The 14,770-nt window shown below is 39.1% G+C and overlaps 2 protein-coding genes across 4 annotated transcripts in view; one reads left to right on the top strand and one right to left on the bottom strand.

Annotated features, from left to right (window-relative positions):
• The window catches only part of DENND11 (DENN domain containing 11), a 98,557-nt gene that overhangs the window by 63,581 nt on the left and 20,206 nt on the right, over positions 1–14,770 (top strand). The gene's annotated exons all lie outside the window — the stretch shown is intronic.
• The window catches only part of LOC105471269 (acylglycerol kinase), a 110,749-nt gene that overhangs the window by 27,888 nt on the left and 68,091 nt on the right, over positions 1–14,770 (bottom strand). For all 3 annotated transcript variants that reach the window (XM_011723639.3, XM_011723637.3, XM_011723638.3), the window contains exons 9-10: positions 12,810–12,879; positions 274–353 (exon numbers count right to left, since the gene is read on the bottom strand). In XM_011723639.3, coding sequence (XP_011721941.1) covers positions 274–353; positions 12,810–12,879 — 150 coding nt within the window. The remainder of the gene's footprint in view (positions 1–273; positions 354–12,809; positions 12,880–14,770) is intronic.

Below are 14,770 nucleotides of genomic sequence, written 5' to 3' on the forward strand. Positions count from 1 at the left end.
TCAAATATTGTGCCTAAAAATAGAGACATACCCTTCTCCTCTTCAGCTACTGCCCAGCTAATGTTGAGGAAGCTGCAACCTTCCCCAGCCTTTCTGCATATAGGACATAAACCTCTACCTGATTGTTCCTACCTCCATTATTCACACATAATTCAACCTCAAGACCCACCAAATTTATTCCCAGAAGATCTCTGTGAGTTAAAACCTGAAAGGCAGGGACAGAATAAGATTTTTTTTTTAAAAAAATCACACATCAATATAGTAATCCTTTACTTGCTAACTTTGACGCCAGCATCTCTGAAAGATCCCCATCGGAGGCCGGTCATTGCAAACACAGGCTGTTCCTTTTCACCCTGGAAGTTAAACACATTTCATTTAAATTCATGATTACAATCAGTCACTTGGAACTCTTCACATGTGAGCACTCAGCAAATGTTCATGGCCTACTTTTCATCAAACCAAAATTCTAAAAAGTCTGCTCAAACATTAAAGACATTAACCCTGTGAGTGCTCAGTAAAAATACTTGAATAAGCCACACTGTAAATGAAGGAAAGTTTTACACATCAGGTTTCATGAATCTGCTGGCAGGGGAACATACTGTCATACTTTGGACTGTAAATTTGGGAGTACTAACTATGTTACTTCTTGAACCAATCAGTAGTCAGGTCAGCTAGAATTTCTTTCCTGTACTTGTCCAAGGCAAAGATAACTTAAGCCTGCATTTTCCTTATAGGATCAAGAGCTCTCAAGTGAGATCAGAATCCTGGTACTCTAGAATGTTTCACCTGAATATCTGAAAATACAGTCAAATATGTGCTAGAAAAAGTCAAAATAAAAAGTGATTTGGAGTTAGTCCAATGTTTTATGGCCAAATACTGCATATTATAATCAGTGAATTTCTAATAAATCAGTGAATTAAGCAACATATAGAAAAAATACACAATACAGCCAATGTCCCTAAGAGTTTATACTCCACCCTGAATCTTCCTTAAAAATTATCAATAATCTAGGTACCAGGATTCTAAATGGAATTTTTCCTGTAGCTCAGAATTTCTTCTAAAGTCTAAGAGCTGAAAATTGACAGGCACCCAGTGCCCCCACACTCTAAAGAGAGCCACCATATGCTACAGAAGACTCCATAGAAGTTGCTAAAAGCGGGCAGAACCAATTGATTCCCACCACAGCCAGTGCAAGCAGAAGAGTAGCAACTGGAGGTAAATCCTTGGCAGTGCAAGTCGCTGCCGAGAGAAAGCGTGCTGTCTTCTCCGCAAGGGAAAGAGCGCTTCCCCCAAAGCCACTTTCACTCCCTTTTCCACTATGCCAAAAGCAAATCATTTGCTTTGGAATGACTAGGAGAATCAAAGAGATTTCTAGGAGAATCAAACACAATAAAAGAAGCCTGCAAGGGAAGGACGCTGGCCTCTCATCCCTTTGTCGAGGATCTGCAGGTGCAGTAGACTTGCATTTTCACTCTCTGTACCTGCTTTAGCAAGGGACAAGGGAACCAGAGAGAAATGGCAGAGAAAAAAGGAGAAGTGCAGCAACTCACTGGCTGGTACAGCAAGGACATATTAGTTTTCTGGGTGCCCAGTGGATACTGTGGAAGATAACAGGCCTTTGAGTCATCTTGACAGTATCCCATCTAAGAGCCTAGCCCAGGGATGATAGTATCCAAGCAGTCAGAAGCTGTGGAGAGAGCAAAGCCTGGATGCTCTCTGCAGGAAGTTGAAAAAGGCAGAGCTAGAACAGATCTCTAACATCAGAAAACTATGTATGCCATGGGGAGGAATCCCAAAGAATTCACACATGAACCCATAAGACAGCCAGCACAGGGGCATCAGCAACCAAGAGGGGATGGTAAGGAAAAACATTTTTCTCTAATCATTCCTTTATGTACCAACAATAAAGTAGCTAGAAACAGTAGGAAGCAGAGAGAGTGGGATAAAAAAACAGCCCAAAGACATTGAGGGGAATGAGGACTTTTTTATTTTGCTTTTTTTTTTTAATTTTTTTAAATTTATTTTTTATTTTATTTTTTTGAGACAGAGTCTTGCTCTGTCACCCAGGCTGGAGTGCAGTGGCTGGATCTCAGCTCACTGCAAGCTCCGCCTCCCGGGTTTACGCCATTCTCCTGCCTCAGCCTCCCAAGTAGCTGGGACTACAGGCGCCCACCACCGCGCCTGGCTAGTTTTTTGTATTTTTTTTTTTTTAGTAGAGACGGGGTTTCACCGTGTTAGCCAGGATGGTCTCGATCTCCTGACCTCATGATCCGCCCGTCTCGGCCTCCCAAAGTGCTGGGATTACAGGCTTGAGCCACCGCGCCCGGCCTTTTTTTTTTTTTTTTTTTAAAAACAGAATCTTACTCTGTTCCCCAGGCTGGAGTACAGTGGGGTGATCTCGGCTCACTGCAACCTCCGCCTCCCAGGCTCAAGTGATTCTCCTGCCTCAGCCTCCTGAGTAGCTGGGATTACAGGTGCACGCCACCATGCCTGGCTAATTTTTATATTCTTTTAGTAGAGACGGGGTTTCACCCTGTTGACCAGGATGGTCTTCAACTCCTGACCTCAGATGATCCACCTGCCTCAGCCTCCCAAAGTGCTGGGCTTACAGGTGTGAACCACCATGCCCAGGATTGCTTACTAACATGAGGAGGTGATGGAGGATATCAATGATACAGTAACATTTGAACAGAGACCTGAAGTACATGAGAAATCCAAATGAGGCCAGAGAGGTCACAGGGACTGGACTGTGTTTGGCCTTGAAGGACTCTGAATGACTTCGGTGTTATTCAGAGATGGGAAGCTGTTGATGGGCTCTGGGCAGAGAAGTGACATGCTCTAACTCCTGACCACACACTGGCTGTTGTGCTGACAACAGATTGTAGGGAGGCAAGGGGAGAGGGAATGATAAGAGTTAGAGGACTCCTGGAATGATCCAGACAAAAGATGAAGGCAGCTGGGACCAGAGTGGTAAGAACAGAGGCAAGAAGAAATGCTTGATTTTTGATATATTTTGAAGATAGAACCAACATGACTTCCTGCCTGAATGGGGGAGTCAAAAGATGACTCTAGAATTTTGGGGTGAAATAAGTGATGATTTTATCAAAGTATAAGTGATCATTTAAAGACTGTATTATTTCTTAGGAATGTTACATGCTGACCATTAAAGATTTATAAAATGGTATAATAACGTAAACCAATTGTTTTGAAGTGAGAATCCTCACAGAATACCTAAGTGATCCCGGGCAAGTCACTTAACTTTTGAACATTGGCTTCTACCTCTGAAAACAAGGTCATCTTTTGCTTAATACTAAAACCACCTTCTCTACATTATCTTCTGGGAGTGTATAAAGGGGCTATCACCACTGTATCCTCACCTGCTAGCAGCGAGTGGCCAACAGTAAATAAAATTTATAATAAGTACATAAAATTTTAAAATTACTTAAATATGATTAAATATATCATAAAATGAGGTGACAGAATAACCTCATAAAGCTTTTACGTGAGCCAAAAATATCCCTACCCTCACTGGAATTTCACAAACGTCACCTCTCATGTATCTGAAGACAGATATGTTTTCACTCATCCACTCAGTATTGACGGAACCCCTACTCAGCCAAGCATGGTGCTGGGAATTGCAGACACACAGGTGAACACACTAACACACTCCCTGCCTCGAAGTGCTTACATTCCCTCCCTAGCCTTTATGCTCTCCAAGCTAAACGTCTGGTCTTTCTGTTGTTCCGCCATGATTTTACAGCCTCATTATCTTGTTTACCCAGCCCCCTCTGTTGTTTGTCAGTGTCCCTCTTAATTCTGTCATCTAGAACTGAATCAAATATTGTCTGAATTAAATCCCACTTAATGCCTTCACCTTAACAAAATTGCTAAGTAAGTATAATAGTGTGGTAAGTTTCCATATACCAGGCTTCTGATTTATATTGAGATACCTGTTGAGTATCATGGAAGTAGGTACAACTGCGCAATGGGTGGGGGAAGCTAAGGAGATGGATGGTCAAGGAAAATATAAATTTTAAAACAAAACATAAATTATTATTATTTTTAATTAATAAATCACACTTGTATATGTTTATGGGGTACAATGTGATTGACATGTGTATGCAATGTGGGATGATTAAATCAAGCTAATTAAATATTCATCACCTCATTTACTTATCCTTTTTTGTGGTGAGACATTTGAAGTTTATTCTCTTAGTTATGTTTAAATGTACATTATTATCAACTATAGTCACCCTGCTGTGCAACAGATCTCAAAACTTATTCCTCCTATCTAACTGCAAACTTTGCACTATTTGGCCAGCAATTAAAAAACAAGGTACCTAGATTAAAGGAGGTTGGAAAGAACTGGAAAGAAGATAAAGGAGAGAAGAAAGTGATTCTAGTCTAAGGGAGAGAAATAACAGTATATATCTAAGGCATCATTTCCCCAAATGTTTCATAACATGTTAACAAGTGTTATGTCTGAGGAGGATGCTGCTGCTGCTGATGATGACAGAAGATTCCATGGTGAAATAAATTGGAAAATACCAAACTTATTTGGTTTGAAGCAAGTTACGTTTACTGCAGTTCTTCTTCGAGTCTTTACTATGTTAATGTACATTACACATTTCCAAAGGAGGAGGCACAATATACAGCTTTCCTAAGTTGTCAACTGTGCAACCCTTCTTTGGGAGGACACTTTTGTATAATTAATATTTCTTGGTAAATGCTGCTCTAAAGCATGCAGTGTGAGGAAGAAGTGCTAAGTACTGAGGGTTGCCGACTGATCCTCTAACCCTGTTTTCTCTTTCTTCATCTTGGGGGAAGAATTTTTAGGAACATTCCGTTAGAATTAAATTAAAAACCTTGTGACCCCAAAGTTCCACTGATGTGGAGTGCTGTGTCCTAGCAAAAGGTGAGAATGGCTCTGGATAACAGGAAATGGGCAAGCAAGGCAGAATATGTGTGAGCAGATCTAGAGAATTAGTATTCCAGATGGGCAGAGGACTGTCAGGATTCAGAAGAGGCCTGAGGACCAGCCATGGAGAGACTAGTCCCTGTTGGGGTACACATGAACACAGAAAAAGTAAGCAAGGTCAGATGGACAAAGTAGAAGCCAATAATAGACAAAGTCCCGCTATATCTTAACCCACTAAAGATCTGGGTAGGCAGCCAACTTTTGAGATGGTTGGGTCAGTAAACAAAGACAAAAAGAAAAACAAGCACACAGGCAGATCTCCACAGCCAAGGAGATGTGCTGCCCCAATTCACAGACTTCTCTAGAAAGAGTAAATCCCTGGGAGAAAATGGCCTAGGGTTTATGGAAGAAAATAATGGAGTGAGCAGGTTGGAATAAATGCTTAAAGAACACCGAAAAGAAAGCAAGTCCTATAAACTAGATAGATGCCTAATCTGGAAATTTCAGGGATCCTAGATAAAGAAAGTAGAAGGTGTTCTAAAGGAGTTCTGAAGCAGCTTCAAGCATCATCTTAAGAGAATGATCAAGGCCAGGGTCTAAAAAGGAGGAGTCCATGTAATTAGCCAGGAATGGCAAGCAGGGAAAAGGGAAAGGTTCTAAGTCCCCACGAACTCCCCTCTGTGCCTCATTTGGTTCTGGGTTGGGAGGGTCTTAAGAATCTAGTTGAAAAAACAAAAAGAAAAAGCTAGAAAGAATTCTATAAACCTTCCCAGTAACTACTTTAAAGTCAAGTATCAGGCATTATAGATGTCTATATGGGAAAAACTGCCCTTCAAAAATCATGGAATGGTGCCAAGTATGACGCCACCTGGACGAAGCAGTTAAGTGGAAAAACCAACGGACTAAAGAAAGGAAATCTCAATTCTAGTTACATCTCCAGCACAACTCGTCATAATCAAAGGATTCTTTTTTCCCTAACCTGTCAAAGGAGGATACGAATCTCACCTCAACTTCCTCACTGAGCGGGAGATTCAAGTGAAATGTGAACACAGATTGAACAATCTAAAAGCTAAATAGAAGGCATTATTGTTTCCAAGAACTATTTCTTTTATCTTTGGAGAATCGTCAGACATATGTTTGATAAGGTTGGCTTGTTCTTTGAAAGAAGAAAAATGTGGTATCAGGCTTTAGCTATAACGCTTATAGTACAAGGCTTTGTCTATGATCTTTTTCCCCATATTCTGAAATTAATTTTCAGAAAATAAGGAAAAAGAAAATGTATCCAACTTAGTTGGGTTCCTCAGAAACCAGAGTAGAGACTGTTGTACCACATTTTCTAGGAACTGATTTTCAGAGTTTTCTTTCTGGGTTGTGTCATCAATACACAGAGCCTGTGGTAAATTTGATACTGGTTTCATCAATTCACAAAATCAGTATATTTCAAAGAAAAACATAAAGGAGATAAGAGACGTTTAAATATAAGCACAGGCCGGGCCCAGTGGCTCACGCCTGTAATCCCAGCACTTTGGGAGGCTGAGGTGGGTGTATCACGAGGCCAGGAGTTCAAGACAAGCCTGACCAATATGGTGAAACCCTGTCTCTACTAAAAATACAAAAATTAGCTGGGTGTGGTGGTACGCACCTGTAGTCCCAGTTACTCAGGAGGCTGAGGCAGGAGAATGGCTTGAACCTGGGAGGTGGAGGTTGCAGTGAGCCAAGACTGCACCACTGCACTTCAGCCTGAGTTACAGGGTGAGACTCCATCTCAATCAATCAATCAATCAATAAAAGCACAGCAAGAATTTCCAGTTAAATCTCAGATACTCTGGGATGGATTACTTCTAACACATATATAAGAAAGAATAAATCACTCAGTTATGAAGAGATGTATCCTGATCCACCTTCTTTGGTAATAACAGTATTTTAAATAATATCTCCATAGATAACAATCTGTAGTACCTTTCCTAGGCTGAAATTTCAGCGTAGCCATCCCATGTTGTGAAAACAAGGTAGCTTTATTATATGCTAAAAGATCAACTGCAATTTAAATCACTTTTATCATGATCAATGAGGTCATGGTGACGAGTCCAGACATCAGTGCACGAGAAGAAAAGAAAATAAAAGGCAAGCTCATGGGTTCGCCAATTGTAAAAATACTTATAGCAAGCTCTATGTGACTAACAGCAACTTTTTAGGATTGAAGTTTGGAATCATGACACAGTGAGGACCCTTCATTCATAAATATCAGGGAACCTGAATGAATATAAGATGTTCATCCTGAATGTAGCTGGTACATTTTCAGGACAAATCTAAGAACATGGGGCTCACCGTTTATAGGGTTATTTAACTTCGCGGCTCTGCCCTCCTAGGAATTTGCTCTTTCCAGAAAAAAAATAAGAGTTTAGATGAAAAAGGAGTCACTACGTAACTACTATTCAAGTGAGAATACCTGTTTTCTAAGACTTAAATTATTTTTTAATAGAGAACGCTGATAAGAATTGACAATAGCTACTGGACCTTCTTACCCTCAAAGTTATTTTGGAAAAGTGTCAAACCAAAACAAATTTTAAACAGTACAATGAACACCATTTATACCTTTCACCCAGATTTACCAACTGCCAACATTTCCTCCACATTAGCTTTATCTGTGTGTATATGTTCTCCAGTGATGTTAAATTTGCTAATAAATTGCAGACCCATGACCCTTTACCACTACATATTTCATCATGCAGCTCCTAAGAACAAGAACACACACAGACATAACCACAACACCACTGTCCCTCTCAAGAAATCTAACATCAATACATAATATTTAAGATATAGTTTATACTAAAATTTCTCTAATTGTTCCAATAATGCCTTTTATGGATTGCCATTGTTTCTCATTTTTCCAATTCAGGCTCTTGTACTGCAGTTAATTATTTCTTTAGTATTCCTTAATCCTGAACAGACTGTCTACCTTCTTTTGGATTTCATGACATTGCCATTTTTTGATGAGTCCAATTTTTGTTTTTAGAATTTGGATTTGTCTAATTATTCATGATTATATTCAGTTAGTTAATACTTTGTGCAGCAAAATACATAGGTGATGTTATATCCTTCTCAATATATCACATCAGGAGGCAGACGACATCAGTGTATCCATTATTCGCAATGCTAAGTTTGATCACTCAGTTAAAGTAACATATGCTAGATTTCTCCACTATCAAAGTCTATTTTCCCTTTTAAATTATTAAGTAATCTCAGATACTTTGAGACTGTGGACTTTGTTTACCAACAATCCTTTATCCAATGGTTTTAGTATTCACTGATGATCTCTACCTCAATCAATTATTACACAGGTGATTTTTAAAATGGAGATTTTCTATCATTCCTTCTGCGTTTACAAACTGGCAATCCTGAAATATCACTGGAAACTCATGGATTCTTCATTTTTAAGGCATTATGATTCATCAGCATTATTGTTCTTTGTAATATTCAAAGAGTCCCAAAATTGGCGAGTAGGACACCTGAAGTCTACATCTTTTGTGATATCTCCATCAGCTTTTGAGTACTTTCCTGCCTTGTTATTGCCCTGTGAAAGCCATCCCTTCACAGAGCCTTGGTTGTTTTTATTGAGAATGGTATTGAAAGCCACCTTCTGGGTGCCAAATATGATCACTGCTATTAGGTATCATTGCTTCTAAGTCTTTTTAAAATATATATGTCTAATATAATTCATCAGTTCATGTATAAATCAGTAAGAAAACATTACACAATTAATAAGAAAAATGGGAAATTCTATTCCCCCCTAGCATGTAGGAAAGTACAAAGAACACTGTCCCACCCTAAAAATGAGAAAAAGCCAGATACTCTACAAAATCATAACTTTAAAAAAGCTTATCAGAGAGCTAAGATTGCAAGATGACCAACTAACATGAATTCAAAAAAAGACAAGCTACTCTAATAGGGTGATGAGCTATGAGAACAGTTTCACCTTTGGCAGGGCATGAGAGGAAGAGGTGGCCACCATACACACAGGTAAAAATCACTATCCTAAGTATTTTATATTTGTTTATTAACTCTTTTAATATTCAAGACAACCATATGAGGTAGATGAACTACTTGTGGACCAAAGGTCATCAATAGATGAACTACAGCCTGGGCAACAAAGTGAGACCCCATCTATACAAAAAAATCTTTGTAAAAAATTAGACAGGCATGGTGGTGTGGGTCTGTAGTCCTAGCTACTTAGGAGGCTGAAGCAGGAAGATCCCTTGAGCCCAGGAGTTTGAGGTTGCAATGAGCTATGATCGTGCCACTGCACTCCAGCCTCGGTGACAGAGTGAGATCCTGCCTCAAAAAAAATAAATAAATAAATAAAATAAAGGAACTAAAAATAGCAATACAATTATATTGAGCGTAGATAGAGAGCAATTCTTATATATCTCACAGATGTTGCAGGTTCGGTTCCAGACCACTGCAATAAAGTGAGTATCGCAATAAAATGAGTCACAGGAACTTTTTGGTTTTCCAGTGCATATAAAAATTATGTTTATATTATACTAGTCTATTGAGTGTGCAACAGCATTACGTCAAAAAAAGCATGTACCTTAACTTAAAAAAATGCTAACATTAAATGCTAAATTTAAAAATGCTAACAATTCTCTGAGCTTTCGGCAAGTCCTAATCTCTTTGCTGTGGAGGGTCTTGCCTCTATGTTGATGGCTGCTGACTGATCAGGGTGGTGGTTGCTGAAGGTTGGGGTGGATGGGACAATTTCTTAAAGTAAGACAGCAATGAAGTTTGCAATATCGGACTCATCCTTTCATGAAAGATGTATCTGCAGGATATATGCAGTTTGATAGCATGTGACTTACAGCAGAAATTCTCCCAAAGTTGGAGTCAGTCTTCTCAATCCCTGCCAATGCTTTGTCAACTAAGTTTACATAATATTTTAAATCCTTTTTTGTCATTTCAACAAGGTTCACGGCATCATCATCACAAGTATATTCCATCTCAAGAAATCACTTTCTTTGCCCATCCATAAGAAACAACTCTTAATTCAAATTTTACAAGATTGCAGCATTTCAATCACATCTTCAGGTTCCACTTCTAATTCCAGTTCTCTTGTTATTTCTACTACATCTGCAGTTCCTTCCTCCACTGAAATCTTGAACCCCTTAAAGTCATCCATGAGGGTTGGAATCAACTTCTTTCAAACTTCTGTTAACACTGTTATGTTGACCTCCTCCCATGAATCATCAGTGTTTGTAATGGCATCTAGAATGGTGAATCGTTTCCAGAAGGTTTTCAATTATTTTGCCCAGATACATCAGATGAAGCACTATCTATGACAGCTGGGACTATCGGCCCACACCACCATGCCTGTCTAATTTTTTACAAAGTTTTTTTTTTTATAGATGGGGTCTCACTTTGTTGCCAAGACTGTAGTTCATCTATTGATGACCTTTGGTCCACAATTTATTTCTTAAATAATAAAACTTGAAAGTTGAAATTATTCGTTGATCCGTGAGATGCAGGATGAATGTCTGTTAGCAGGCAAGAAAACATTAATCTCCTTGTACATATCCATCAGGGCTCTCGGGTGGTCAGGTGCTTGTTAATAAGCAGTAATATTTTGATAGGAATTGTTTTTTCTGAGCAGTGGGTCTCAACAGTGGGCCTGAAATATTCAGTAAACTATGCTGTAAACAGATGTGCTGTCACCCAGGATTTGTTCTTACAGTTACACAGCACAAGCAGAGTAGATGCAGCATAATTTTTAAAGGCCCTAGGACTTTTGGAATGGTAAATGAGCACTGGCTTGAACTTAAAAGTCACCAGCTGCAGTAGTTTTTAACAAGAGAGTCAGCCTGTCCCAAACTTTGAAGCCAGCCATTGACTTCCCGTCTCTAGCTATGAAAGTCTGAGATGGCACATTCTTCCAATAAAAGGCTGTTTTGTCTACACAGAAAATCTGTTGTTTAGTACGGGTACCTCTGTCAATCATCTTAGCTAGATCTTCTGGATAACTTGCAGCACCTTCTCCATCAGCTAATTGCTGCTCCAGCTTGCACTTTATGTTAGGAGGAGGGCTTCTTTCCTTAAACCTCATGAACCAACCTCTGTTAGCTTTAAATGTTTCTTCTGCAGCCTCTTCACTTAACTTAGCCTTCATAAAATTGAAGAGAGTTAGGGCCTTGCCCTGGATTAGCTGTGGCTTAAGGGAATGTTGTGGCTGATTTGGTCTTCCACCCAGACCACTAAAACTTTCTCCATATCAGCAATATGGCTACTTCAATTTCTTTCTTTTCTTTTTTTTTTTTTTTTTAGACAGAGTTTCGCTCTTGTTGCCCAGGCTGGAGTGCAATGGCGCGATCTTGGCTCACCGCAACCTCTGCCTCCCAGGCTCAAGCAATTCTCCTGCCTCAGCCTCCCAAGTACCTGAGATTACAGGCATGCGCCACCACACCCAACTAATTTTGTATTTTTAGTAGAGATGGGGTTTCTCCATGTTGATCAGGCTGGTCTCTAACTCCCAACGTCAGGTGATCCACCCACCTCGGCCTCCCAAAGTGCTGCGATTACAGGTGTGAGCCACTGCACCGGGCCACACTTTCTTATCATTCATATGCTCAGTGTAGTAGCACTTTAAGTTCCTTCAAGAACTTTTCCTTTGCATTCACAACTTGGCTATTTGGCATGAGGCCTAGTTTTCAGCCTATCTCAACTTTTAACATGCCTTTCTTACTAAGCATAACTATTCCTAGCTTTTTTTTTTTTTAAATGCCCAGCTAATTTTTGTATTTTTAGTAGAGATGGGGTTTCACCATGTTGGCCAGGCTGGTCTTGAACTCCTGACCTCAAGTGATCCGCCTGCCATGACCTCCCAAAGTGCTGGAATTACAGGTGTGAACCAGCGAGCCTGGCCTCATCTCTAGCTTTTGATTTAAAGTGAGAGACAGGTGTCTCTTCTTTATGTGAACACTTAGAGGCTAAGTAGGGTTATTAATTCACCTAATTTCAATATTGTTGTGTCAGAGGGAACAGAGACAGGTAGGGAAATGGCTGTTTGGTGGAGCAGTCAACGCACACATTTAATTAAGTTTGCTATTATATGTGGGCACAATTCATGGTGCCCCGAACAATTACAATAGTAACATCAAAGATCACTGATCACAGATCACCGTAACAATATAGTAATGATGAAAAAGTTTGAGGTATCGTGAGGATTACCAAAATGTGACACAGAGTCATGACGTGAGCACGTGCTGTTGGAAAAATGACACTGGTAGACTTGCTTGGGGCAGGGTTGCCACAGACGTTCAATTCGTAAAAAGCACAATATCTGTGAAATGCAATAAGGTGAAGTGTAATAAAATGAGGTATGCCTGTAAAACAAAGAGGTCAAAGATAAGGTCTAAAACTGATAAATCAAAAAGTAGTTAAAATTAACCAGGTGTGGAGGTGGGTGCCTGTAATTTCAGCTACTTGGGACACTGAGACAGGAGAATTGCTTAAACTCGGGAGGCAGAGGTTGCAGTGATCTGAGATTGTGCCACTGCACTCCAGCCTGGGCGACAGACCAAGACTCCTTCTCAAAAAAAAAAAAAAAAAAGTAGTTAAGTATACTTAACACTACTGAACTGTATACTTAAAAATGACTACAATGGTAAATATTATGTTTTTAGCCACATTTTAAAAATAGGAGCAAAAGCATATTAATTAGTGATAACAACTAGAATTAACAGGTAAAAAATAAATTTTCTCTGGGGACTAATACTTGGGGTAGGAATGGAAGAGCAACTACTGTTTTCATGATGACCTCATTTGAACTGCTACAGTTTATTTTCTTTAAAATGTGAGTATTACTTTCACAGTTTTTTCAATATGTGATGAAAAGATTTACCTTGATCTGCAAGACATCAAGTGGAACTGTCTCTCCTTTCACAATGGCAAGTGTGGCATCAGTAATATGTCTAAAAGAGAGAAGGAAATGATCATATTGTGAAAAAGAGGCAACATCTCCCCCGCCACACTGCCACATGCACTCATGCACAAACACACACACACACACCTCTCTCTCTCTCTCTCTCTTCCTCTTGCCCAAAGTACTAGTAGTTTATAGGGACTCAAAGAGAAAGCTTTGGCAAGGAGAAGTTCATACAAGACACCGATCATTTATTCATTTAACATTTACTGAATCTCTACATTGTGTTTGACTCCTGTTCACCATTGGAGAATATGATACTTAAATAATAATAACATTTTTTTATTCATTGTAAGAAATTCAGGCATTTCCAAAAACAATATTTATTCTTGCTCTAACAGCTAGAAGGGTAACTAAAGGGCAGGACTTGTTATAGTTATCTTAGCAAAATATAATCCAGAACCTGAGACATATTTCTGTTATTTTCCAGGACTACTAGGATGCGCTTCATTTTAATTGCTGATTCTTTTGAACACAGACTGTTCTTATCCACATTCTAAGAGTCATTTGGAAAGTCTATAGGTTAAAAAAATTATTCATCAAAAGGCATGTACTATTGACATCCATGTAGCACAAGTGAAACTATGCCAGGCTGAGAAGCAGTTCTAGAGTTTGTCATTTATTAGATCCAAGGTTAGACACACATAAACATACAATAGTGCACAAAAGAAATTTTGAATCAACAAATGGCTACACAGTAAGATACTGCTGTCTCTCAGAGCAAACGAGTGCACCCACACCAAGCACTTCCTTGCCCAGCGTGCCCGCCCCTCCTGGAAACAGTCTGCAGTCTCTGGGCATGGCTGGCTATTCGCTTCCTTCAGATCTGAGCTGAAGTATCACCACCTCAGAGAGGCCTATCCCAGCCAGCCTAGACGGATGTCCTTCCCTAATCTCCATCACTGAACTGCACTCATAACTCTCCACAGTAGACAGATCACAATTTAGGATAAGTATTTCTTTATTTACCATCTGTCTCCTCTGGAGATCGAAAGTTCTACAAGGTTAGTGTTAAGTTACACCCATTTATTGACCAATATAAAACCTACACCTAGCACAGTGCATGGCACATAATAGGCATTTAACATTTGCTGAATGTATTACTTTATTCTGTAAAATTTCCAGCATATACAAGAGTACAAATGATTATACCATGAACCCATACATTCCTCATCCAGCCTCAACAATTACCAACTCATGGCCAATCTTATTTCCTTCTATATCCCCCACTCATTGCCCCCTACTCTGTATCAATTAAAGCAATCCTAGACATTTTAACACTTCATCCATAAATTATTATGTACTCCAAAGACAAAAACTTTTTTTAAAAAATGTGAAATATTTTCATACCTAAAACATTAAACAATTCATTTATATAAAAATACACTTAGTCAACATTCAAATTTCCCCAATTAATTCATAAGTATTTTAGTTTCTTTGTTCAAATCAGGATCCAAATAAGATGTATTAATTGCAATTGGCTTATAGATTTCAGGTCTCTTCAAATTTATAGAGTCCCTCTCCTCTTCTCTTCCCTACTTGAGGAAACAGGTTGTTATCTTACTGAGTTTCTAAGGTTTGGATTTTACTGATTGAATCCCTATGGTATTAACATGCATCTCCATTCCCTGTATTTTCTGAAAACCTTGTCTAGGAAAGAAAATCTGTAACATATTTGGCTTTAAGCTTTTGGCAAAAATAGTCCACATGGTGGTATGTACTTCCACCACGAGTACATGGTATTTGCTTGACTCTCCTTTTGTGATGGTGGAAATGATCAATAATCATTGCCTAGAGTAATTAATAGACTTGCACACTGGTAATCTTTAAATTCTATTATTCCTTCTAGTTTATTATCTGGTCTGCAAAGAGAAACTTTC

Source organism: Macaca nemestrina, chromosome 4 (assembly GCF_043159975.1).
Source record: "Macaca nemestrina isolate mMacNem1 chromosome 4, mMacNem.hap1, whole genome shotgun sequence".
NCBI classification, from domain to species: Eukaryota; Metazoa; Chordata; class Mammalia; order Primates; family Cercopithecidae; genus Macaca; species Macaca nemestrina.